The sequence below is a fragment of the Xiphophorus couchianus genome, chromosome 9 (genome assembly GCF_001444195.1).
Source record: "Xiphophorus couchianus chromosome 9, X_couchianus-1.0, whole genome shotgun sequence".
NCBI classification, from domain to species: Eukaryota; Metazoa; Chordata; class Actinopteri; order Cyprinodontiformes; family Poeciliidae; genus Xiphophorus; species Xiphophorus couchianus.
Genome location: NC_040236.1, coordinates 31,149,279 through 31,173,244, shown reverse-complemented (window position 1 = coordinate 31,173,244; position 23,966 = coordinate 31,149,279). Strand labels below are relative to the sequence as shown.

The following is a 23,966-nucleotide window of genomic DNA, read 5'->3' as shown; positions in this document are numbered from 1 at the left end:
GTGTGTGTGTGTGTGTGTGTGTGTGTGTGTGTGTTGAGAGGCTGAAGCATTTGTCCTAACTAGAGCCTAAAATGACAGTCGTGTACAGTGTACCTCAGTTAATGTCAGACACCTTTATTAATGATTTTTTGTTGCGTATACACACGCGCCCACACCCACCGCACAGACATACATATTCACTACTGTCAACATGACAAAAATAGATTTTGTTTATAAAGAACAGCATTTCCAAAATGTTGGCTCTTGACTTTGTTTTCTCGTTTTTAATCAAAGTATAACATCATTATTTGAAATGCGAATAACTAAGACATTTGCCCAGCTGAATCCTTGTCCACATGTTTTATAAGTCAAACTTTTGTTTCCTGTTTTCATCTTCCTAAACACAAGAAATCACCTAATACACCTGGCAGTACAGAATGAGAATAAGAGTTTTTATATTTTTGCATATATACACACAACATTTAAGATATGTACACTATTTTTCTTTTATTTGTATTTATTTTTTTCCTAGATGTAATAGATGTAATATACTTATGTTAAATGTTTGGGTCTGATATTAAAATCTGTATCGGTCCAGATAATTAAAATAATAAATCTAGATCGTGTATTGTGACAATGAGCCTGATCCAACAGGGCAGATCTATTCAGTCTAATTCTATTCTTTGTGCTGATTAATATGATCTCTTATTTATTTTACATTACCTTTAGAGTTCCTAATTGCACTTTCTAAACCATTTGAAAGGAGGTTTGTTGCAGTTTATTTCTTACTTGTTTGACCAATCAACCTTTTGTTTTTGTCAGTTTTGGTTTCTTTATTATTTATTTTACATTGTACTCCTAATTGCACTGACTGAACAAATTAAAACTGCATTGATTTTACATGTTTCACCAAACTTGTGAAGCTATTTGTTTTTACGTTATCAAATTTCAATTAGGTACATTTATATTCATGTCTGTGTTTCAAAAAAAGAAACATTTTAGGTAAATTCATCTGCTTTTCTGCATTGGATCGATATCGGCCGATACTAAACCTCAGATATCTGTATCGGTATCAGAAGTGAAAAAGTGGATTGGTATCCCATCTTAGAAAATAAAACAGCCTCTTTTTTCCAGGTACATCCAGAACAAGTCATTATACCATTAACTTGAAAGTAGTTAGGCTTTGTTCAGTATACACATATGTTTAAAGCGCTACTGTAAGACTACAGAATAATAACTTTGCCAATCTAGTAAACATTTGGCAGCCAGTTTATGTCCTCTGGGTCACCACAGTTATGATTTATGATCCTCCTTCTCATGAGTAAAACTGTCGCTGCCACCCATGAATGAACACTTTGCTCCAAATCCTGCTCAATTTTCACATTATTATTTTCTATAAGTATTTGAGCTTCAGTCCACTCTTGAAACAGACGTATATAGTTATATATCTGCTTGGAGATTGGAGAGTGATGGATCACTGTCTGTTTGCTTTTTCTAGCTGCTCCTTCAAAATCCCCACAGAAAGCGGTTACCATTTGTGTCAGTCCTTGTAAAGTGTCAGCTCAGCTCCTGTGGGGATGCAAACCGTGCATGAGTGGAGCGGTTGTGCTGCTCACATTCTGCATGACATGAACAATGCTGAAACCTTTGTGTTATCTGTTATAGCCCTGACCTGGATATAAGCTGCCCAGCACTTCAGTTCACTGACAGGGTCCTTCAAATGTCACTCTTGAGTTCTTATTATTTCTCTCCCTTCAACAGATGCTCACACCTTCACATGTGATTCATTGCAGTAAAGGTTATAGTACGCCATGAATGGATTCAGTGACATTCTTCATCACCTGCCTCCACTTTCTGTGTCTATGTGTGCATATTTTTAGTCTATATGCTGTAGATCATCTATTCTGCTTTGTTGCTTAGAAACAAACCTCCCAATTTTAATATTAGAGAAAGGTTTGTGACATCCGAAATTCTTTTTATCTGATATTCAAATTTAAAAAACAACTTTCTTCTGTTTTGCATGAAATGTTTCTTTGCTTATTTTTTGTTTTGTTTTGTTTTCATTAAATAAAATTTGTCATGGGGAAGTGCAGCTGCTATGCGCTTCTTATCAACCCATTTGTATCAAAGATTTTACCAGATATCTGCAGGAAACAATCCAGGCTTTCTTCAGACATATTTAGCTGGAGAAAAGGGCACAGATCTCCATATTGCACCCATTATCATCTTTCTGGTACCTGCAAGACCAAAGCATATTTAAAACTGATGAGAACAACGAAGAAAAAGTGAAAGCAGCTACTCATAGGCAGTGTTGTAGTCAAGACCACCTAACCCAAAACCAAGACAAGACCAAGACCAGAATGTATCGAGATCGAGACAAGACCAAGACTTTTAGGGTCCAAGACCAAGACCAGCGCCCCGCGCTACATGACACAATAAAATGTGAAATATGATCAAAATTACAGATCAAATTGATCTGAAAGATTCACATTCCCATAAAAACACCTAGATATTAAATACTTAGAGTTTAAATACATTTAACCAATATTAAAAGCAGAACAAACTCTTTGTTCAGCTTATCTAAAAAGATAACGCCCTGGGCATTTGCCCAGATCATTCATGTCAGAAATCACCACCGTCTGCACCATTAAACATAGCAATTGACCAATGGTGTGTGGTGAGGTTCATAGCTGGTGAGGCACTGATTTAACCATAATCAGATTTACAAATATAGACCCCCTGCATGTTATTGTTTACATAAGGAAATTTTGCGCAATAGCAATATAAATTATTTTGTCATATGTTATTTTTCCATGGCCGCATGTTACTGCAATTGAGGCAAAGCCCTGACAGCAAACAACGCTCAACTATGAACACTGACCAAAGAGCAACAAGCAAGAAGTAACCAAGCACAAGGCGCTCACCATGACTGTTCTCAGCCTCTCTCCCACTACATGAAGCCAAGCAGCACAATGCTGTAATTGTGCATTGTGCATGTTGCCAGATCTCAAAGTTTCTCAATTTTTTTTTTTTTGTGCAAATTTTCCACCTTCGGAGCTCTGAAATTTTCGCCAACAAATTTTCTTTGAGAATTATCTCTGCAATTTTCTAATTGGAAATTACTTAGTTTCAAAAGTTGCAAAGTTTTGACTTTTGAAAGTTCAGGAAATTTCTTCTGAGGTTATTTTAAAGATTTCTGAGGTTTTTTTCTGGCAGATTTTTTGACTTTTTAGAAACATTCTTAGATTAATCTCAGAATTTTAGAGTTTTGGCAGAAATATGCTATTCCAACTGTCTTCTTTACAATGGCCCTAACATGCCATCATAACTTTGGTATCATTTAATATTATAAGACATAATATTTGCCAGAGTGACTGTAAATATGTAAGCCCCCTCCCTCAAGCCTTTGCGACTAAAACTGGCTCTTTGTCCATTGTGCAGTGATACAATGTGTATTGTTACAGACAGAATCAGGTTTCTCCCAGAGCAGGTGTGTGCTCGTCTGTGTATGTCACCAAGATATTAGGAAGAAAGAGGCAGCCTGCTGTGTGAGTGTATTTTGGACAGCGCAGGTGAACACAGGAATGTCGCTGCGTGAATGTGTGTGGGTGTGTCTTGAGCTCTCTTTTCCAGCAGCACCGTTGTTTTCTCTCCCGCTGTAATCAAGCCATTTATCTGAGTTTCTCCCAGAAGGGACATGGACCACTGCCAACACACACATTCATTTTAAAAAAGTAGCTGTTTCACTTTAGCTGCATACCAGGTAAATGAAGCAACATTCTGAACATCTGTGTGTGTGTGTTTATGTATCTAATGTGAGAGGCTGCACGCCATCAGCCTGTGGGTGTTTTGGGTGAAATCCATAAATCCTTCATGTTTTAGCAGCAACAAAACAACTTTCAGTTGTGTAAGATTTTTTGTGCAATCAGAAAACTAGAAACAGAAATAGAAAACATTTTCACAAATCAGGATTTGTTTTTTACAGCAGCAGATGTTCTTTACTTGATTTGTTTTAGCTCCATAAAATGATAGTGCTATAGACTCTGCAGAGGTAAAGACACATGGCGGTCATTATCTTGTTTTGTCGAGATTTACTGAAAAAAATATTTGTTGGATTCAGTGTTGCCTGTTTAAATGCATCTAGCTGTGCTGAAGCATAAAGTGATTTAGTGGTGAATCTATGTAAAATTTGCATGCATTATTTTTATACTTTTGTTTCTGTCAAAGCTAATCTAAGGTGAAAGTTGAAAGTTACATTTCATGTTGGGTTTTTCCAACTTCATCCATTCCTGATTTTTTTCTGCCTTTTTTTTCTTAATTTTTTTTGTTGGCTATTACTGACCAGTGTTTAATTTCATGTATGATGTCCTGGTTAGGAAATATTGCTGTTTTATTGCCGTTAACTATCTCAGTTAGAACTGTGTTCTGTTACCATAGCAACCTTATAAAGAAAGTTACCAAAATAAAAGCATAGAACTTTAACAGCAGATACAATAAACAAAAGTAACTACAGTCATCAGTTGGCCTTTACATAACAGTAGTTGACAGTAGTTGGTCCTTTGTTCTTTTTTTGCTATTAGATTATTTTCTGACTGAATTTTATTTTTGTCTCATTTCCTCGCATTGCACTTGTTTTAAAACGCGAGAACATGACTTTCTGTTTTGTAAGTGTTCCCAGTGCTGGGTCAGGGAGTATCCAAAGTATTCAAATGAAAAAAAAACATGATTTTTTTGGGTTTTACTACAGTCTATATAATGACTTTTTACATATTTTTACATTCAGGTGACGATTCTTCAAGCGGTCGTAGTCCAGAAACAAAAGACACGCCTTCTGTCGCTCCCCGTCGCCCAGTTCCTCCAGTTCAAAATTCACCTCCCCAGGTAAAGAAATACAGTTTTTTTCAGACTTCTTACAGATCAAGTTACTGAAAGGACAACATTTCTGAAATCCATCCTCACACTTTGGATCATGTTCACTTTTTACTTTGGTTCAAGTAATGCAACACTTGGAAATGTTTTAGAAAGATGTTCTTCTTGACTTTTGCCATCTTTTTTTGGATCTCATAAGAGATATCTTTGGTTTAACATTACTGAAGTCCTTAAATGTCGGTTTTTCCAACAGTTTACATATTGTTTTAATCACTCAACTGCAACAGAGATTTAAAGTTTTATTTCTCTCACATATGTGGCTCAAACGGATCCTTGTATAATCTGATAATGACATAGAATAAAAGATGAAAGTCAGATTATCTTGGAAGTGAAACATTTTGCACCCTTTTCTACATAGTGCTGAAGAAAACCACAAAAATGTAGTTTCAGTTCAAACATTCCCAAAAAACAGCCCTTGAGGATTAAGGCTTGCAATGGATGAAAACCCAATGTCCAGTTTCTTAGAAAACTGGAATATTATAGTATAAGACCAAGAAGTAAGATTGCTGTAGGAAAGCAGAACCTATAATTGGAATGTTGAGTGGAAGGAAAAACAACCTTGAGAGGATTGTGAAGCAAATACTGCTTTGGGGGAGATTTAATAAGCCACCACACCTACAAAAGTTCTAAATATTACCTTATTTAGGTAATATTTTTTTAATTGAAGCCGCTCCTGAACCAGAGACAATGAAAGAATCTTGTTTTTGGGACTAAAGAAGATGAGGGAAGTAAACTGTTCAGTGTCCCAAAAGTCCTTATTAAACATAAAGAGAAAGATGAGTCACCATTTCCATGACATTCAAATATTTATTTATTTATTTTGTATTTATTATTAATTTATTTCAAACATGTTTTTGAAAACATAAAAACAAGCAATCGGTAGGACAGAGAAAACATACAGAACCAAGAACAAAATAATTAGCTGTAATGGGAAGAAGTGAACACTTATTTAATCCTTATTTAATCCTCAGTTTAATAAAACATATTACTTACTGACTCAATAAATAATTCAAAAATTTGTAATTAAAACCATCTTATAATATTCATGCCTGTTCAATATACTGAGCTAAAGAGCCAACAAATAAATTATATTACTCAGACAAAATGGCTACAAACTAACTCTCAAAACAAGACAAGAAAATCTACGGATAATAATAATAATAATAATAATAATAATAATAATAATAATAATAATAATAATAATGACGGACATACAGCATCAGAATAATTATCAACTCCTTGCCAATGTACACCTATAAATTATTCTTAATCTGTGTTATATAACTAATAATCTACTGATAATGGTAATAGTAACCCAGATTTATTGAAATTTATTGAGATGCATATTGCATGACATTATTCCACCTTACTTGTGTTTTTATTTATTTATTTTTTTCAGGTGGCTGTTCACGGCTCAGCCCATTCGACGACCTTTGAACCCCTGACTGGGTTAATTATTCCTCTGCTCCTAATGCTGTCGCTATGGGAACCCCGCTGACAACGAAGCGAGTGAGAAGGCTGAAGGAGAACCGCATGTTGCCATGTTGGAGACGTAACGGTTCAGCCGATCTGTTCTGATTGGTGGAACAAGCTGCTGGTGCAAAGAACACCTTTTTTTACTATTACCTGTAACTGACCTACCTAATGGTGATAGGATAGTTCGCACAGCATTACTGACGTTTGTTTTTTTGTTTTTTGGAGAAGATGTAAATACAAGTATATATAAATTATATATTTATATTGAGAAGTTCAATAGATAATAGCCTGATGTGTACATTGAGTTTATTGTGGAACAAAACGGTAAAATACTTGGATGGTAATGGGTTTTCTTATTTCAATATGGTCAAGAAATTAATTTATATCTACCTTTTTGTTACCACACCACTACAGCAAATCTCCTGCAAACATGTAATATTTGTCAAAATGAGGATGGAGCATGCAGGAAGGTTCTTTCTTAAAAGGCTAAACAAACGTATCTGATGTTTATCTCATTATCTCCATGGGAAGACTTTGTGATAATCTGACTCCAAAAGGTATCATTTTGGATATTTTGTCATCACGCCCTGCAATGTTTGGATTTCTTAAACCAATAAGAAACATCCTCAGCCGTGCTTAGCCCAGGTTTTTTGTTGACTAATTGAGGCATTTGGTGACGTTGTAATTTTACTTGTTAATTTGGTCAGATACACAATTAGCAATGTGGCGGTTTTGCAAAATACAGATGAAAAACCTCCACATTCTATTGCAGAAGCTTTTTACCATGACTTTTATTGAAATTCTCTTGTTTCTATTAAGCAAATTTATTTCTGTAATTCCAGTTTGCGACAATATGGTTGGAAACGCAGCTAGCTGGCCCAGTGAGGCAAATTTTAAAGTTCATTGGTTGAAAAACATTTCCACTGCCATGAGCCTCTTGCATGTTACAGTTTACGTCCCGAAATTTCGCGCATGCGCACAAGGCTGCAAGGCAAGAAGATGATTCTTTTACTTGCTATCCATAGCTGCGTTGCAGCGGTAGAATGACTCCGTTACCAAAATGAAACCCGGGGTATTATTAATTTACTGCTGTATGCCACAGCAAAGGGAAAAATAATGCTGAAAAACAACTCAAAACCACTTTTTTTTGCTCTTTGTGTTAGCTACGCTATCCACGGACTCGTTGCCATACCAACTGACAATGATGACACTATACGTTTAGGGTTCAACACCAACAGAGACTGAAACATTTCCCACACAAAGAACAGAACATTCAGTCCATTACAGTTGCATATTTTTAGGCTCGATATTTATTTTGCAATTATTAATAAGTGATTGCTGTGGTAGATTAGCTACTGCTGCTATTAGGAAACCTAACGCAGCGGTTTTTGATTAGCTAATTTAAACACCTGCTCTACTGATGATCTGTCAGAGATGGTGTTGAAGTCGCTTTTTAAAACTTTTTAACTGAACCGAAAACACAAAGAATTCCACAGCACATCTGTATGTTACGGTTGTCATAGTCAAGCTAGCATAACTGAACTACTTCCCTCTCCCTCACTATTTTTTCTATTTAAAACTTTCTCCTGACCTTGTTATTCAGTTGTCATATGTGTACAATTAAGTTTTAGCACGTTATACTGGTAACAGCTAAAATCAATGCTAGCCATCGTCAGCCAGCAGCTTTTTTCCCTCCAACAGTGAGATGGGGCGGGGTCTTGCGCTGCAATGGGTCCATATTGTCTATTTAACTGTTTCTAATCTAATCTGCTTTGGCAGATTAGATTTCCCCTGGCAATATACGTAGAGACTGAAATCTGATTGGATGAAACGTCAATAGTCCACACAGACATGTATGGGGAGCAATACCGCCAAAAGAAATCCTACAGAAAAAGAAAATAGACTTTTGGAAGTAAATTAATACAATTTAATTGAACAAACATTATAATTTAGGTTGTAGATATTCTGAAAGTGTTTGGGCCAGTAGAGAAAGCCTAGCGCTGGATTTGATTCACCAAAATACGTGCGGTTATTTCACTTGATACACTTTATTTATGATTTATCAGCCAGATGAAACATCGTCAGAACAAATATCAGGCTGTGAACGCTCTCCCAACATTCTCAGTTTGAGTGTAAACATTTACATGTGCACAGGAGTGTTGTATTTAGATTGTGGTAAAAAAAACAACAAGTTTATATTTGCAAGGTTATGTTTGAATATAAAAGATTTATTTTAATATACAGTATTTTTAGGCATATGAAGCACTTTTGTATCATTAGGCTGATGAAATGATGTTTCATCTCTGGATTTCTGGATTTTAGGTGTAATAACTGATTGTAAGTAAGTGATAGTAAAACAAAGTATTTTGTAACAAGTTACTACTTTATGACAGATATTAGTAATTCTGCAAAAGTTGGAGCAACACCACTCATATTCAGTTGCACAGAAATGACTTTCTGTTGTTCTACAACAGCAAAGTGCTGGGCTTACGCTGAGCTGTGTCATCGTAAAAAAAGTAAAATAAATAAATTACTACATCCAAGTGTGCGAGCTCTCTCACGTCTTTTTGAAAACCACGACGACGATGAAAACTTAACCAATGACCAAAATGTGATTCCTGCTGCTGCACCAGACAGAGTCCTGCTGCCGTTCCACTAGTCATCATTTTACATGAGCCTTATTATTAAAACTGTTTCCAAATACGAACTAGAGCTTTGTCTTGAATAAACTGTGTGCAGTTGATCAAACTTGGAAGGATAAAGAAAAGGTGGAAAAACCCCTAAATAGATTTTGTTGGGGCCTGCTGCTTGTTGCCTGCTTCTGTGGTCGAGTTAGTTTAAGTGTGCATCAGGTTTGACCTTAACACTTTGAAGAGCACGAAATATCACTCCATGAAAAGGACCAAATGGGTATTATTGAGCCACACACGCTAGTCACAAAAGCCTTTCTGTCTGTTATATCACTTCATGTGGGTCAAAGGTCACCTGTACATGAATATCTCTTTCTGTGCAAAAGAAATCTTTCTTTTTTTCATTATTCTGAAGCGTAAAGGCTCCCTTATAATCTATTCAGTCTGCAGACGGTTGGGATTGTCTGGTTCCCACAATCCAAATCGAAGCTCTGCAAAAACACTAAATCTTACCAAATAATTTTTTCTAGTTTCTTCTGAAAATATCTTGGTACACTTGAAATAAGACAAACTAGCTTACAAGTAGCTTTTCAGCAAGAATTAGCAGCTTCTTATAAGCGAAAAATTCATTAATATTGATTTAAAAAGTACTAGTTCTCCTGGCGGATTATTTCACGTATAATATGGGAAAAAATGTCTTGCTATGTCTTGCTGAAAAGTTACATTTTTAGCTTAAAAAGTTGGTAGTAACTAAGAAATGTTGAGGCTTTTATTTGGAAAATTTTAAAATGCTTAGTCCCGATTCCAACATTAGATAATTGGAAAAATTCAATAAATAAAAAAACTTCATGCAAATTTATATACAATATGATGAAATGAAAGCTCCAAGAAAAAAATACTGAGATTGATTTCCAAATTTAATTCTGAAAATAGTACACCAAAATATTAATTATTGTTAGTTTCTTTTTGTCTGTGTGCGTTACTTTTATTGAGTTTATACATTTTTAAAAATGTCCTTATTTACATTGCGGCTAAAATGGCAAAACAAAATCTTACCAAGTAATTTTGGCCTAGTTTTTAATGCAAATATCTTAGTACAATTGAAATATGACTAAATTAACTTGCAAGTAACTTTGTAACAAGTTATAAAGGCTTGCTTTAAGTCAATAACTCCTTATTATTACTGGAAAAATTGACTGGTTATTTAACTTTTAACAAGACATTTTTTCTCATGTTATTAGTTAATTTATCTTCCAGTGAAACTAGTAATTTTTCATCAATATTAAGGAATTATTTACTTAAAACAAGCCTCTATGTCTTGCTGAAATGTTACTTCTAAGTTAGTTTTGTCTTATTCAAAGTGCACTAGAAACTAGATCAAAAATACTTGTCAAGATTTTGTGTTTTTGCAGTGTTGCTCAAAGAAAAATGAAAAAATAAACAAAGAACAATGGCAAAAGAAGCTGTAGACAGATGAGATTTCTTTGCTTCATCATATCCATCCTCTTCTCTAGTCTAATAAAATCAGAGCTCTTAATTAGTTTGACCCTGGCTCAGATATATGATTGATGGTGGAGCTATAAAACACATTCATCATCGCCATGGCGTTCAGCCTCCAACATACACAGACGACGGACATGTTGCTGATCAGAGCTTTATTGATGGTTGAGCTATAAACACATAAACTATTAAAAACCTTGCTCAGAAAACACAAATGACTGTGATTTATCTTTATTACATTCACATCCTTATGCCAAGGACTTGTTTTAATGACACCACTCTTACATAAGAGCTATGTGAATGTGAAACGCCAATTGTTTCTAATCGCTTCTGGGTTTATAAAGTGATCCTGAGTATCAGTTGATGGAAGCTTAGCAACGGTGGTTTGGCTTATATCTGCACTGGTTGCTTGGGACTCGTTTAATATTGATGCCAACTGTTTTCACAGTTGGCATCCTCCTCATGTAAACTAAAGCCAGTATCAGGGCAGACCGACTGGAGCAACGAGAGGTAAAGCATTTTAACTGAGGTTTCTCTGTGAACGGCTACATCTTGAACACATTCATATTTGTTCCCCCACATTCAAGCTAAACCACAGTTTCTGTCATCTGCAATAATAACAACACAAGGCCACAGTTATACTAGCAGGCTTTTCAATTTTTAGGTACACTGCAAAAACACAGAATCTTACAAAGGAGGTTTTTTTTGGTCAATTTTCAAGTTTTAATGTCTTAGAAGGCTGGAAATAAGACAAAAAACAACTTTTTAGCACAAAAGAGGAGCTTGTTTTAAGACAATAATTACTTAATATTGATTTTAAAAAGTACTAGTTCAATTAGAGGCAGATTATTCCACTTATGACACGAAAGTTTTCTCATACGTGAAATAATCTACCAATGGAACTAGTACTTTTTAGCAATATTAAGTATTTGTTGACTTCAAACAATCAGTCAAACAAGTTTATTTGTATAGCACATTTCAGCAACAAAGCCGTTCTTTATATCGTAAAAACAACAAAAAAAATTAAAACATACAAAAAATACTTCATAAGGTTTTGTGTTTTTACAGTGTAGATAAATGTGCAGACAGATTGTGTCGCAGACAGGTTAAGATAAATGAGGTGGTACTTTTTCCCTACCTGAGTTACATGTACTCACTTACATTTACTTGAGTAACGCTTTTAAAAAAATGTGCTTTAGTTTGTATGTATTTTTACCACGCTGTACTTTTTACTTTTACTTGAGTCATTTTTTAATGAAGTATTGTTACCCTTAATTGAGTAAAATGTCTGGATTTTCTACCTGCTGAATGAGAAACAAACATGTTTTAACCAAAAGGTCACCAGACACAGACCTGCAGTTTTTGTCAAAGTTTCATCAGTTTTTTATTGAAAGAAACTGATTTGGAAACATTTTCTTTGCCCCGATTTTGTTATTTTTTTATTATTACATAAATTATTGTCATTTTGGTCCTTAAAATACCAGAATTTTCTCTTAACTTTATGTTTTGTTCCGTGTGATGATGTAATTTTTAAATATTAAATGATTAAAAATTTTATCAGTCACTCGGTACTTGATAATGTTTTAAAAATAGTTTCTTACTCTTAGGTGAACAATTTGTTGGACAGTTATATTTTACTTTTACTGTAGTAAAGTAAGTTGTCCAATTCTGACTTTCCCACCATTACTTAGGTGAAATGTGTGACATGCTTCCTCTTTAGTTAAAAAACAACTAAAGAGGAAAATAAAAAATGTGACAATTTTTTCTTTGCAATGAGAGTTTATCATTTAAATTAAAAAAGTTAGAGACATTATAATTCAACATTTTTCTTTGAATACTAACAGGAATGTTCTTCTGTTTTTCTGCCTTTGGCTGTGATTTATTCTGGGTGTGATTCAAATATGTACCTATTAGTTCTCCTGTGGTTAAATCGATTGTTCTGTGTTTGGAGCGCTAACCTCACCGTTCGTCAAGTTTCAACTCGCTCACATGTAACTGCCATTCTGTCACTATTTATCAGCAGAGGCTGGGAGATCTTATCTTGAAAGACGGATAATGTGGATCGAGAGCGTCAGGCAGGCTATCAAATTTTCATCATCACTATGACTCATCTGTTGGTGTTAAAGCATGTGTAGGTGTGTTTTGCCCCAGATTTGTCTTCGTATTTAGAACGCCGCTGTATTGCCGATGCCACCAAGACAGATTGATGTGTGTCAAATCTTCAAATCTGCATAAAAAGAGAAATATATTTGGTTTCAGAGGAGACAAAGCAGAGCAGAAAATAATTAACTAACACACAAAGACTGGCGTGTGCAGGTTGCAGCAAGCTAAGCTGGTTTGTCTTTTATTACTTTTTTTATTACTTTTCTCTCTGACGTCTTCACACTTGAGTGTGTCACTGGGAGACACTAACGCTGCAAAAACACAAAATCTTACCAAGTATTTTTGGTCTAGTTTCTAGTGCAAATGTCTTAGTACAGTTGAGGTAAGACAAACTAACTTAAAAGTAACTTTTCAGCAAGATATAGGAGCTCATTTTAAGTAAATAATTCCTTAATATTGATGAAAAAGTACTTGTTCCATTGGCAGATAAATTAACTTAAAACATGGGAAACATGTCTTGTTATGAGTGAAATAATCTGCCAATGGAACTAAAACTTTTTTATCAGTATTAATTATTTGCTTAAAGCAAGTTTGTATATCTTGATAAAAAGTTATTTTTAAGTTAGTTTGTCTTATTTCAAGTGTACTAAGATATAAATGCTTGGTAAGATTTTGTGTTTTTGCAGTGTGGGATTGTATGATGCATTTGCATGATGCTATGAGGTAATGCCAAGATAATATAAGGTGCCCAAGATCTCAAAGAAGACCAAAAAAAATTAACTTATTATTCTGGGTGGGCTTAGTTGAAAGAGGACTGGGTGTTCAGAAGAAGAGCTGAAACCTCAGTGAAGTGATAAAACTGGTTAAAAGTTTTGTTTAATTTAGCTCTGACTGTCTCAGCTGGCTTTATCGTTCCCATGACGTGTTTCAAAATGAACACCAAAACCGCAAAACTTTACCAGGACTAGGTTTCAAGGGAGTATTGATGAAAGGTCTCATTTATTTATGTTACGTAACCTTGGATCCAAGATGCAGACTGCTTTCCCTCAGCGTCTGACAGCATGTTGACATTGCTGCTGCGGTTGTCTTAGTTAACAATGAAATCCTTCACCTGTGAGGTGCCAAGAAGAAACTCAAGATGATACTTGTGCTTGTCTACAGACAATATCCACATTGTGGCAGTGGATTAATGGCCAACAAAGAAAGTCTGGAGCGAAAAACTGTTTCTAGTGTTGGTATCTTAATCTAACATTGAAAGGATCAGAGGCATGTTTTACAGAAACTGCTTCATTCTTCGTTTTTTTATTCTTTCTTAAATTCGAACCTAACGGTTGCAGCTTATTTTTCAACGTATTTCTATTTAAGGCTTAATAGCTGGTATGTTCTAATCCCTCCTCACACATTAATCCCAACAGCATTTATCCTGCCAAAGTAATAAATCTCTGGCTGGATTAACCGTTAGCCTGACATGACACAAGTGTGCGGACTAAAGAATTAACATGTTTCTGTGTCGGATTATGGGTTAGGGATTGAATTTGTCCACACCATCCGACATAAAACCTTAAAGAAATTTAGCTTTTAGAAAAGCTTCCCGTCTAATTTGCAGAGATAGTTTACAAGAGTTGGTGTTTGAAGGTAACGTGTTGAGTTCACAGACCTGTACAGATTACAGTTTGAGGAAATAAAGTGTTATATTATTGGTCATTGACTTGAAAAAGTACACAAAAGTAGCTACAAAGGCTATTTTCTGGACCAAATACTTGTTTTTAAAGGGTTGTCTGGAAGTTGAACATGAGGTCAAATAAGATTACAAACATCAGATTTTACGTTGAATTAAACATTGAACTAATTACAGAAGTCAGGTATAAAAGTCTGTCTTCTTGTCAAATAGTGTGCTGATTCACACCGATTCATGCAACGGTTCTTAGCTTAATAATGTAACAAAGTTACATTTACATGGAAGCAGGATCCAAGGTTTTTAATTAGAATATGGTTTAAAGCACATGTGTCAAACTCAAGGCCCATGGGTCAAATCTGGCCAATTCATTGATATTTTAACAGCTGGTGAACAGGTTTTATCAATACATTCTGGCTCAACCGGCTCTTTGAGAGCTTTCATCATTTTGATTTGGCCAAAAGAGAAAATGAGTTTGACACCCCTGCCTTAAACAATCATTGGAAAACCTAAAAAAAGCATTTTATCAAGAGTATTTAGGGAATAGAATAGATTCTGACTCAAAGAAAGAAATGTTTTCTTAAATAAAAAGTTTGCATTGATCACTCTGAATGAATACTGGACGGTTGAGATGTGCCAAAAATTTAACTTTTGCTGTGAATTTCTGGTGGGATTTTCTTCTTTATGTGGACATTGCTCCGCAGTGTAAAAACTGCAGCACACCCTGCTTTTAATCTCTTTATAGTCTAATAAAGTATGCTATTAATTAACTTGCCAAATCCGGAAGGGTCTGCGGTTAATATCATCTTGCACGTTTCAGCTTTGCACTTAATTTAAAAGTAAGGAGAAGTAATTTAAACCCTTTGTCGCTTCATAGTCCCAAAAATCACACTTTCTTTAAGACGAATTTTTGGGGATGATGTCAGTCAAACTCTGAGTTGAGCCGCTGACCTTTCCCACTCAGCCTTCTGGTGACGGCCTTGATAACGTATGTGAAGGTTGGAGCCTCTCAGACAGTTCATCGCTCATATCTTCCAGCCAGAGAAAGGCAACAAATCTTTACTTGTCACCAGCCTCTTGGCAGAACTGCACACTGAAGCAGCGAGGAGTGTTTGCAGATGGCTAAGTGGCTCTTTGTACTACTTTGTGCACACAGTATTTCATGCATCCACTTGTGCAGTTTTCTTTTTTGTTCTTCTTTTCTTTTTACAAATATCTAATCCTGACCTCAGCATCAACTTTTAAGTAAGTGCATTTCCTCTGAAGTTTGATGGCTGAAGGTCAATTAGATCGTGCGTCGTCAGAAATGATTAGGCTAAATCCTTTCAGCTTTCAGACTTCCTGCCAAATGAGCTGAGATGTAAAGCAACTACATCTTAAATCAAACTATCTTTCAACAAGTGTTTTCCCCCCTTACCAATTTCTTCACTGCAAAAACACAAAATATTACCAAGTATTTCTGCTTTAGTTTCTACTCCAAATATCAAAGTACATTTGGAATAAGACAAAACTAACTTACAAGTAACTTTAGCAAGATATAGGAGCTTGTTTTGAGTCAATAATTCCTGTTCAACTGGCAGATTATTTCACTTATAACAGAGAAAATGTCTTGTTATAAGTGAAATAATCTGCCAATGAAGCCAGAATTTTTTTTCATCAATTTTAAGGACCAATTGCCTTAAAACAAGCTGCTATTTGTTGCTGAAAATGTACTTTTAAGTTAAATTTAAACTTATTTCAAGTATATTATTTGCACTAGAGACTAAACTAAAAATACTTGGTAAGATTTTGCATTTTTGCATTGTTCCAATTTTCTTTCTTATCACACTAAAAGTTTCAGATCAAGATAACCTGAATAAATACAAAGCACAGGTTTTCCATTGATGATTTAATTTCAGAATGTAAAAAAAAAATAGATATATAAAGCAACCCAAGCCCAGGAGAAAAAGTAAATGCCTCCCTTGTTACACCATAAATTATTTGTGGTGAAAAATAGATGAGTTCAATTTCACAAGCCACACGCAGGCATAATTACTCCAACCTGAAGAATCAAGCAACCAATTACACAGAACCCGTCTGATACAGTTAAGTAGGCTAAAAGATCTTAAAAGGGAACACATTATTCCTGAACTTAAACAAACTGAACAGAGGATAAACAGATTTACTGACATCTGTCTGGAAAGAGTTGTAAAGCCTTTACTGAAGGTTTGACTACAGTGAACCACAGTGAGAGATGTTATCTGCAAACGTCTCTCACTGAGAAAACATGAAGAATTGGTAAACCTTCCTGCAATATTCTGCAGTGCTCCTGGTTCAGGAGTGACCTAGTCAAAGTCCAGACTTTGAGATTCAGTTTATAATGTTGTGGCATGATCTTAAATTGCCTGTAAATTGCATCCATGCATGTCTCTAAGTTAACCTACTCAGATGTGCATTACTTTCAATCTGAATGGCTGATTTTTAATACTGTACTGAATTATTTTTCTTATATTTCAAATTTGTCCTTACTGTATAGTTTTTTATTCTTATTTTAATAATTTTTTCACCTTTCTGCAAAAACACAAGTATTTTTGGTTTAGTTTCTAGTGCAAATATAAAATAAGACAGAAAATAACTTATAGGTAACCTTTAAACAGGTGTTTGTTTTAAGTCAATAATTATTTAATATTGATGGAAAAGTACTAGATTCATTGGCAGATTATTTTACTTATAACAAGACATTTTCTCATGTTATAAGTGAAATAATCATCACTATGAAGTTATTATTGATTTGAAGCTGTAAAGTTATTTTTAAGTTAGTTTTGTCTTATTTCAGGTATTTTCACTAAAAACTAAACCAAAAATACCTGGTAAGATTTTTTGTTTTTGCAATTTACGCATTCCAACTTACCTTATTTATATTCTGTTACAAATGCTTGAAAACTTGTTTTTGCAAAAGGTGACATAACCAGGTATTAAGAAAGGAAGATTTTATACAGGTTGGTTTGGATAGTTTTTTCCCCCGTCTTAATTTAATAAAATTGTCATTTGAAAACAACATTTTATGTGTATTATATTGTATCTTTGTGAGAAAACAAAAACCCTAGAAGAAGATTGTAAGTGTAAACAAATATTTCAGCAAGCAGACTCACACTTCTTGCAGCAGAAGCCTGCGAATGACCAGGAAACTTCAAATTAAACAGAAAAAATATTTTTGTATGACAAATCAAAAGCTGCTTTTGCACCAGAAGGATAAATATCACACTCACTGTGTCTTTTGATTCTTGAGATTGCTATAAAGTGTCTTGTATGTGTTCTGTAAAGAGACAGAAGCAGTTCAGATTTTCAGTGTGACTGGGATTCAATGCTCCAATTAACATCACCATGCAAACCTGGGATCAAAGCTGACAGGCAGCTGATAATCAATATCTTGTCTGTATTCTGTTAACTCAAATCGTTCTCAGAAATTATTAATGGACAAAGAACAACTAACATCACATTAAAATGGACCAGGGCTGAACCATTTGTTAACATTTGTTTGTTGCTGTTTATTAATGAATTACTTTATTTTTTCGGGAAAAAGTACCCAAAGCTTTTTCTTACTTTAGTCCCTTTTAGTACCTTAAACGTCATTCTTTTGGAAATGCATTAGAAAAATTGCAGAAAAAAAGCAAAACACAATTTAAAAAAACAAACAAAAAAACATGAGTTGGCTTTTTAATATTATTTTAATGTTATTAAAGGTAAAGAGTCACTTGCAGTTGCAGACCTCTCTAATAATAGCGCAGTTTATAATACTATGATTTATAGCAATAACTGCATGTATTACGTGGATGGTTATTATTATTAGTGAAAAAACTCACTAATCTGCTTGTAATCACTACTTTTCCGACCTGGAGGTGGCGCTGTTTAGCCCCTCAAACATGCAGCCACACAAAGAGAGGGAGGAAGCATCAGCACTCTGAACACATTTCATTGTCCCAAAGCCCGAAGAGAGGAGAGTCACTGGCCGGAGCTCCTGCTTCCAGAAACCTCGCTTTAAAAGAAAACATTTCCTCCCCGTCCTGCCGCTTTCCAACCCGCAGCCATGAAGCGGTAGCGTTGGCGCCGATGTGCAGCCGCAGCTTTTAACTGAGCGACACCTGCGCTCTCTCCCTTCCTCTGCCTTTTGTCTCGCACATCTCTGCAGCTCCCGGCCAGCAGCGCAGGAGTGGAGGAGGAAGAGGAGGTGGAGGAGAAGGAGGCGGAGGAGGAGGAGAGGTGGGAAGAGGAGCGGGGTGTACCTGACACCCGCAGCCCGCAGAAGCAGCCCGGACCGGCCGCCGTCAGAGTTTCACTTCACCCGGCGCTTTGTGCGGTGTGAACGGGACACACTCTGAAAACTCTTTCGGATCCAGCTGAACGCTGGAGAAAACATCTTCCTTTTTGCGGGTTTGTAAGAGAAGGCGCACATCAGAAGGTGTGAAGATGCGCCTGTGTGTGCTCCTGTGCGCCGTGGTGGGTTTATGCGCGGCCCCGGGCTCCGTATCCGGGGCGGACAGGAGCTGCGGGGACCTGCGGCAGTTCTACACCGGGAAGGGGTTCACGCTGGAGGGAGTCCCCCTCTCTGAGATTTCAGGTGAGTTTTCTGGATGTGATGGATTTGTAATCATTTGAGTGCTTAAAAAACAAACAAACAAATTATCATGCTTATTTATTTATTTACTTATTTATTTATTTATTTTTTTAGAATATTGATTATATAGTCACAACATTTTGTGGAAATAAATTTCTTGCTGCAAAATGATGCATATTGGAGGATTAGTTTCATTGACCATAAAGTGTTTTGTTGGTGAATAATGATACACCACCTAAAGCCACGGTTTGGGTTACTCATCCCCTGTTTCGTGGTTCTAACTGGCAGTTCATGTATCTCATTGTGTGTTGGCTTGAATTTTCTGTACCGAGAATCCCAAATGAGGTGTTTCCCAGTCCATATGCTCCACCGGGGCACTTTCATTGTCTGCTGGGAGCAGGGTTGCATTTGAGCTTCAGATTTTCATTCATGGCTTTTATATTTTTTTAAAAAAACTTGCTTGTTTTCATCTTATGGCTGTTGGATAGCTACAGTGGTGTATCCTCTGGTATTTTTTAATTGGGGGCTGCAGGTGGGACTGAATGGATGTTCAATTTTCCTTGCATATGATTTGCATAAAGTAAGAGCTGCAGAGTATCACCTACGAAGAGAGAGTGCAATTGCAATATAACTGAATATTGTGATGCAGTTTTTGCATCTTTGCTGTGTATTTGTGTGTGTGTTGGGGTGTGGGGGCACGGAGGGTGGGGGTAATCAGCGGGTGGAGTCCATCCAACTATCTACTCATATTAGTGGGAGGCACAATTTTAAATGCAGGGTCTTTAAAATGTTATAGCCAATTGAATGTTGCACTTAAGCTGTGTGTTTTACAATTTTACACATATTCTGTTTATGAATGCGATTCAATAGAAATAATTTATACTTGCCTGAGGCTCAAAACCCTCCAGGCCCATAAATCAACTGCAGCCTAAGCTGCGGTTAATTTTAACAAGGGAAGAGATGGCTTTGAGATACTCCTTCCTATCCTGCCTGTCAGTCAACTCTGCAGTCAGACAGGCAATAATGCATGTAATCAATCAGTCAATTTATCAAGCAGTCAAGTAATCAGTCCTCCTTACATCCCATCAATCTCCCATCACATTTCTCTAAGTCTTATTTTTTTTATTTCCCTGTGGTCACTGCTGTCCACAAACACAAACCAAGGTGTCTGTAATTAATCTACGGTGAAACGTGATTGTTTTTCCACTTTAAGGTCCTTTTATGTTGCTCATTGTGTCTCCTTGCTGTGATTCTCAAATAATGAACAGAAAGCAACCGTGAAAGCTGCGTACAATCTGAAGGTCATCCCAGGTTGTGTCATTGAAAAGGCTCTTGTACGGCCGCGCAAGTTATTAATATTGGATGTGTGAGGAAGACAGACAGCGGCGTTCGCAGGAGATAACAGTGAGCCCTCAGAGGTAGAGGGAGAGAAAAGGAACGAGGGAGAAAACAACAGAGGCAGACAGGCGGGTCAACAAAGACGGAGCGTGTGAGTCAGTGAAGGTCTCAGTTTTGGCCTCATGGAAGACGCAGCACGATTCTCTCCCTCCCTTTCCATTAAAGTCTCATCTTTTATTGACAGCTGAAAAACACACGGTTTCACTCTCTTGATCCTTTATTGTAGTTATTGAAGCAAAACTTCTCAGAATTCATTTAAGTCCACATCAAGGTAGGAACTAAAGGACTCTTTCTTTTCCAGGAAAACTCTTTCATCTTAGCAAATCATTTGCAACTTTAATATTAAATGAAAATGACTTCAGGTTTTCAAAGGGAATCAAATCAAATCAAATTTTATTTGTATGGCACATTTCAGCAGCAAAGCATTTCAAAGTGCTTTACATCATATCAAACACAGAAACACAATGCAACATAGAATCAACAATCAAAACACAACATTAAGTCAAGTTCCATCAATAAATTTGTAATTGATTACGAGAAGGGAGAGCCTGACCTACCAAACGACAGTGAAATGAAATTCTTACCTGTCAAGATATATTATACATAATATATTATAAAATAGTGTCTAAACATACATTTTTTTATTTAAATCAGTCACATCCAGATGTACCTTATGGTTTTCATGCATCTATTACTGTAATCTTTCAATCTCTTCATTTTGAGTTGTGTCAGAACTACTTTTTCTCCACAGTTTAGTTTTGTCATCAACGTTGGGACTTTGGTTTTCTCTTTTGCTTTTTGTATTCAGTTAATTCCTTAAATTTAAGATTCTTTTTCACCTCTGAACTTTAGTTTTTGTAATGTTTTGGTTTTCTTATTTTTTACTTGGGTTTTGGGTTCTGGACGCCACTGTTTCATACAGAAGAGGATTAGGGCCACTGAAAACATGAAATAAAATAACTCTGACCCTAAGCTGTGAATTTTGAGGAAAACAGACAGAATTCTAAGATTAAATTCATAATTCTAAGATTAAATTCATAATTCTGAGATTAAATTCAGAATTCTGAGATTAAATTCAGAATTTTGAAAGAAATCTGAATTCTGTGAAAAAAGTCTGAATTCTGAGATTAAAGTCCAGATTCTGAGAAAAATGTCAGAATCCTTTTTTTCTAATCCTAGCTGTTTGTAGGATCTAATCCTCTAATCCTCTACCGTAGTTTTATGGCACGCTATGGATGATGGTTACATTCAGTTGTTGAATGTAAACAAAGTTTTTATGTGAATATCTGTGTGTTTTATTCTTTTGGATTCAGAAGTCAGACCTTAAAAAAAGCAACATTTAATTAGAGCCTGGCTGCTGCATCAATTGGAAAGTAGCTTCCTGCATTCTTTTGTTGAAGGCAACAAACTTAGACGACTTGGAACAAAACCCCGCCTGTGTCTTTTAAGAAGCTGCTTGTTGTTTACAGCACAGCAATTATGGGAAATGTTGACTTCTGTTTTGTTTTTTTTGCAGAACATTTGCTGATGCACTGTTGTTAAGTATTGTTAGTCAGTTGGTTAGCTGACTCAAAGATTTGGTTACAAGCTAAAAAAACAATCTCAGCAGTGGCCCAACCCTCGGAGTTTATTTGTCTGTCTGTGGATTTATTTAATGATGCAACACAGCCTCAGGCTTTACAGGCAAGTTTTAAGAGTCAGAGTTTGAATTTGTTCTGATTCATCTGTGTGAAACATAGGCTGCTGCAGACAGTCTGTTCTCTTTTGTTTCTATTGACCATGCAAGTGCGCAATGATTTCGCTTAATGGAGACGCACCAATCTGAGGTGTTTTTTTCGGATTAGGAAACATTTTTTTCGCATCACGCCAGTCACATGACCAAAAACCAGATGTTGCCACTGGTGCAATTCATCAAGAAGGAAGTGGTGGGAGGATAACGGCGCTGCTTGTTTTTTAATGACTTATCGTGTGAACAAACTTATTCACATATGATTTTAATTGCGTTTTTTTATTTTATGGAAACTCCGCAATTGAGAAATTGTGTCTTTTCCACATTAGCAGAATGTTGTCAAAGATTTGTGCACATTTATGATGGAAAAACCACTAATAACATTTTTATTCTTTATTCATTTATATATTTCTAATTGTTTATTTCAAAAATGCACCATTAAGAAACTATAACATGAACAACTATTAAATATGTTTGTATATATATTATTAAATCATTAATATATTTGTAAATATTAAATATTTTTTAGATTCTGCAAGTAATGTCTAGAATTTAGTGTTTATACTTTTTAGATATTTTATTTGAACCTAGAAATAACCAAAACGTTCCAAGTTAACCCATAGAGGTGTTGAGTTGCAGTTCTGTTGTTTTTGCTGCAGAAGGGCTGTATCTGGATCAGAATGCAGTGTTTATTAATATGGTATAAATTCAAAGTTCCCCATGCCAATTTTCAGTTTTTTATTCAGGTTCTAAAAGGAGCTAAAAAAGCAGATATTTCCAACTCTAAATTCAACATGGGATCAAATAAAAATTTGTGTGACTTGAAAAGCAGAGGCTCTGCATTCCAGACTTTTAAAAGAAGTTTTATCCCTTCTTAAGCTCAGATCTTTTGTCCTGTCGGGTTAGCACCAAGAGAAGATGAGAATAGATTCTGTCTACTCTGTTGTCTGCTTGTCTGCCTTTGTGCCTGCAAGCATTTCTAACTCTCACATTGTACCTTTTGCCTGGCCAGTAGTCAAAGACCAGCTCTCCCTATAGCTTAGATGTGTGTGTGTGTGTGTGTGTGTTCAAAAGACAGTGAAAGCCAACACCTTCTCCAAGGAAGACATTTAGATTCACTTACACATGCTTTGTCTGTGTGTGGAGCTGCACACACCCATGTGATCAAGTGACACCTTGAAATAGAGCCATGCTACATTACCTGCTGTCTTCAAATTCAAAGTGGCGCGGTTGTGACACATGTGGGGGTGTGTGTTTGTAGAGCTCTTATTGATTAGATGCTTCAGTATTTCATGTCTGAATGAGACGGCTTTGCATGGTCTACAGTACAGGTTTTAGGTTGTATCCGTATCATTAGTAGATAAGGATACAGTACCAACACAAATCTTAGTTACAAACACCGGATAAGATTGAGATTTCCAGAGTATTATAACCTTGAGTAAAATTACCCTGGTTCTGTGCACAACAAAGTAAAACATTAATTATGCTATTTTTGGTTTTTTATTTACACATGAAAGCAACAAGACATTGACTGTTACATTGATTTACCTTTAGAAATGACAAAAAATTTCCCTCCTTGTGGATTTTTGTCATAGAGAATATCTAAAATATTTAAAAGAAGCTAAAATATCTAAATGCTACTTGACAGCATTTTCAAAACAGCCAATCCAGGACCGCTGTTCATTTTCCTCTGCACTGATTGGACTGCCGTACCCTGAAGAGCGAACACATGTATCTTAGCTTCCAGCACAATTCAATTCAGTTTCAGGTCAGTTTATTTATATAGCATCAATTCACAACAAGACATTTCAAGGTACTTTGCAAACAAGTCAATTTGACTCAATCACACATACATTCAAATTGAATCTAATTGTCATTAATTTCAGTTTATTATTCAAGTTAGGTTAAAAAGTTCTCTAAAAAAATCCAGCAGATTGCATTGGGTTGTTTACG

At 35.7% G+C, this 23,966-nt stretch overlaps 2 protein-coding genes and 1 long non-coding RNA gene across 4 annotated transcripts in view; 2 read left to right on the top strand and 1 right to left on the bottom strand.

Moving 5' to 3' along the window:
- The window catches only part of LOC114151165 (glypican-5-like), a 58,091-nt gene extending 49,000 nt beyond the window's left edge, over window positions 1-9,091 (top strand). The window contains exons 10-11 of the mRNA XM_028028192.1: window positions 4,763-4,860; window positions 6,308-9,091. Coding sequence (XP_027883993.1) covers window positions 4,763-4,860; window positions 6,308-6,406 — 197 coding nt within the window. The 3' untranslated portion in view covers window positions 6,407-9,091. The remainder of the gene's footprint in view (window positions 1-4,762; window positions 4,861-6,307) is intronic.
- Window positions 9,092-12,068: 2,977 nt separating this feature from the next.
- On the bottom strand, window positions 12,069-18,243 carry LOC114151038 (uncharacterized). 2 transcript variants are annotated; one of them, XR_003596870.1, is made up of 4 exons: window positions 18,135-18,243; window positions 17,541-17,587; window positions 17,424-17,459; window positions 12,069-12,741 (listed from the first exon to the last, which is right to left on the bottom strand). It is a non-coding gene; the product is annotated as an uncharacterized LOC114151038 (long non-coding RNA). The 2 variants fall into 2 exon arrangements; XR_003596871.1 differs by lacking the exon at window positions 17,424-17,459.
- Window positions 18,244-18,552: 309 nt separating this feature from the next.
- LOC114151037 (glypican-1-like) overlaps window positions 18,553-23,966 on the top strand; it is a 42,935-nt gene continuing 37,521 nt past the window's right edge. The window contains exon 1 of the mRNA XM_028027921.1: window positions 18,553-18,889. Within this exon, the coding sequence (XP_027883722.1) occupies window positions 18,739-18,889 (151 nt within the window). The 5' untranslated portion in view covers window positions 18,553-18,738. The remainder of the gene's footprint in view (window positions 18,890-23,966) is intronic.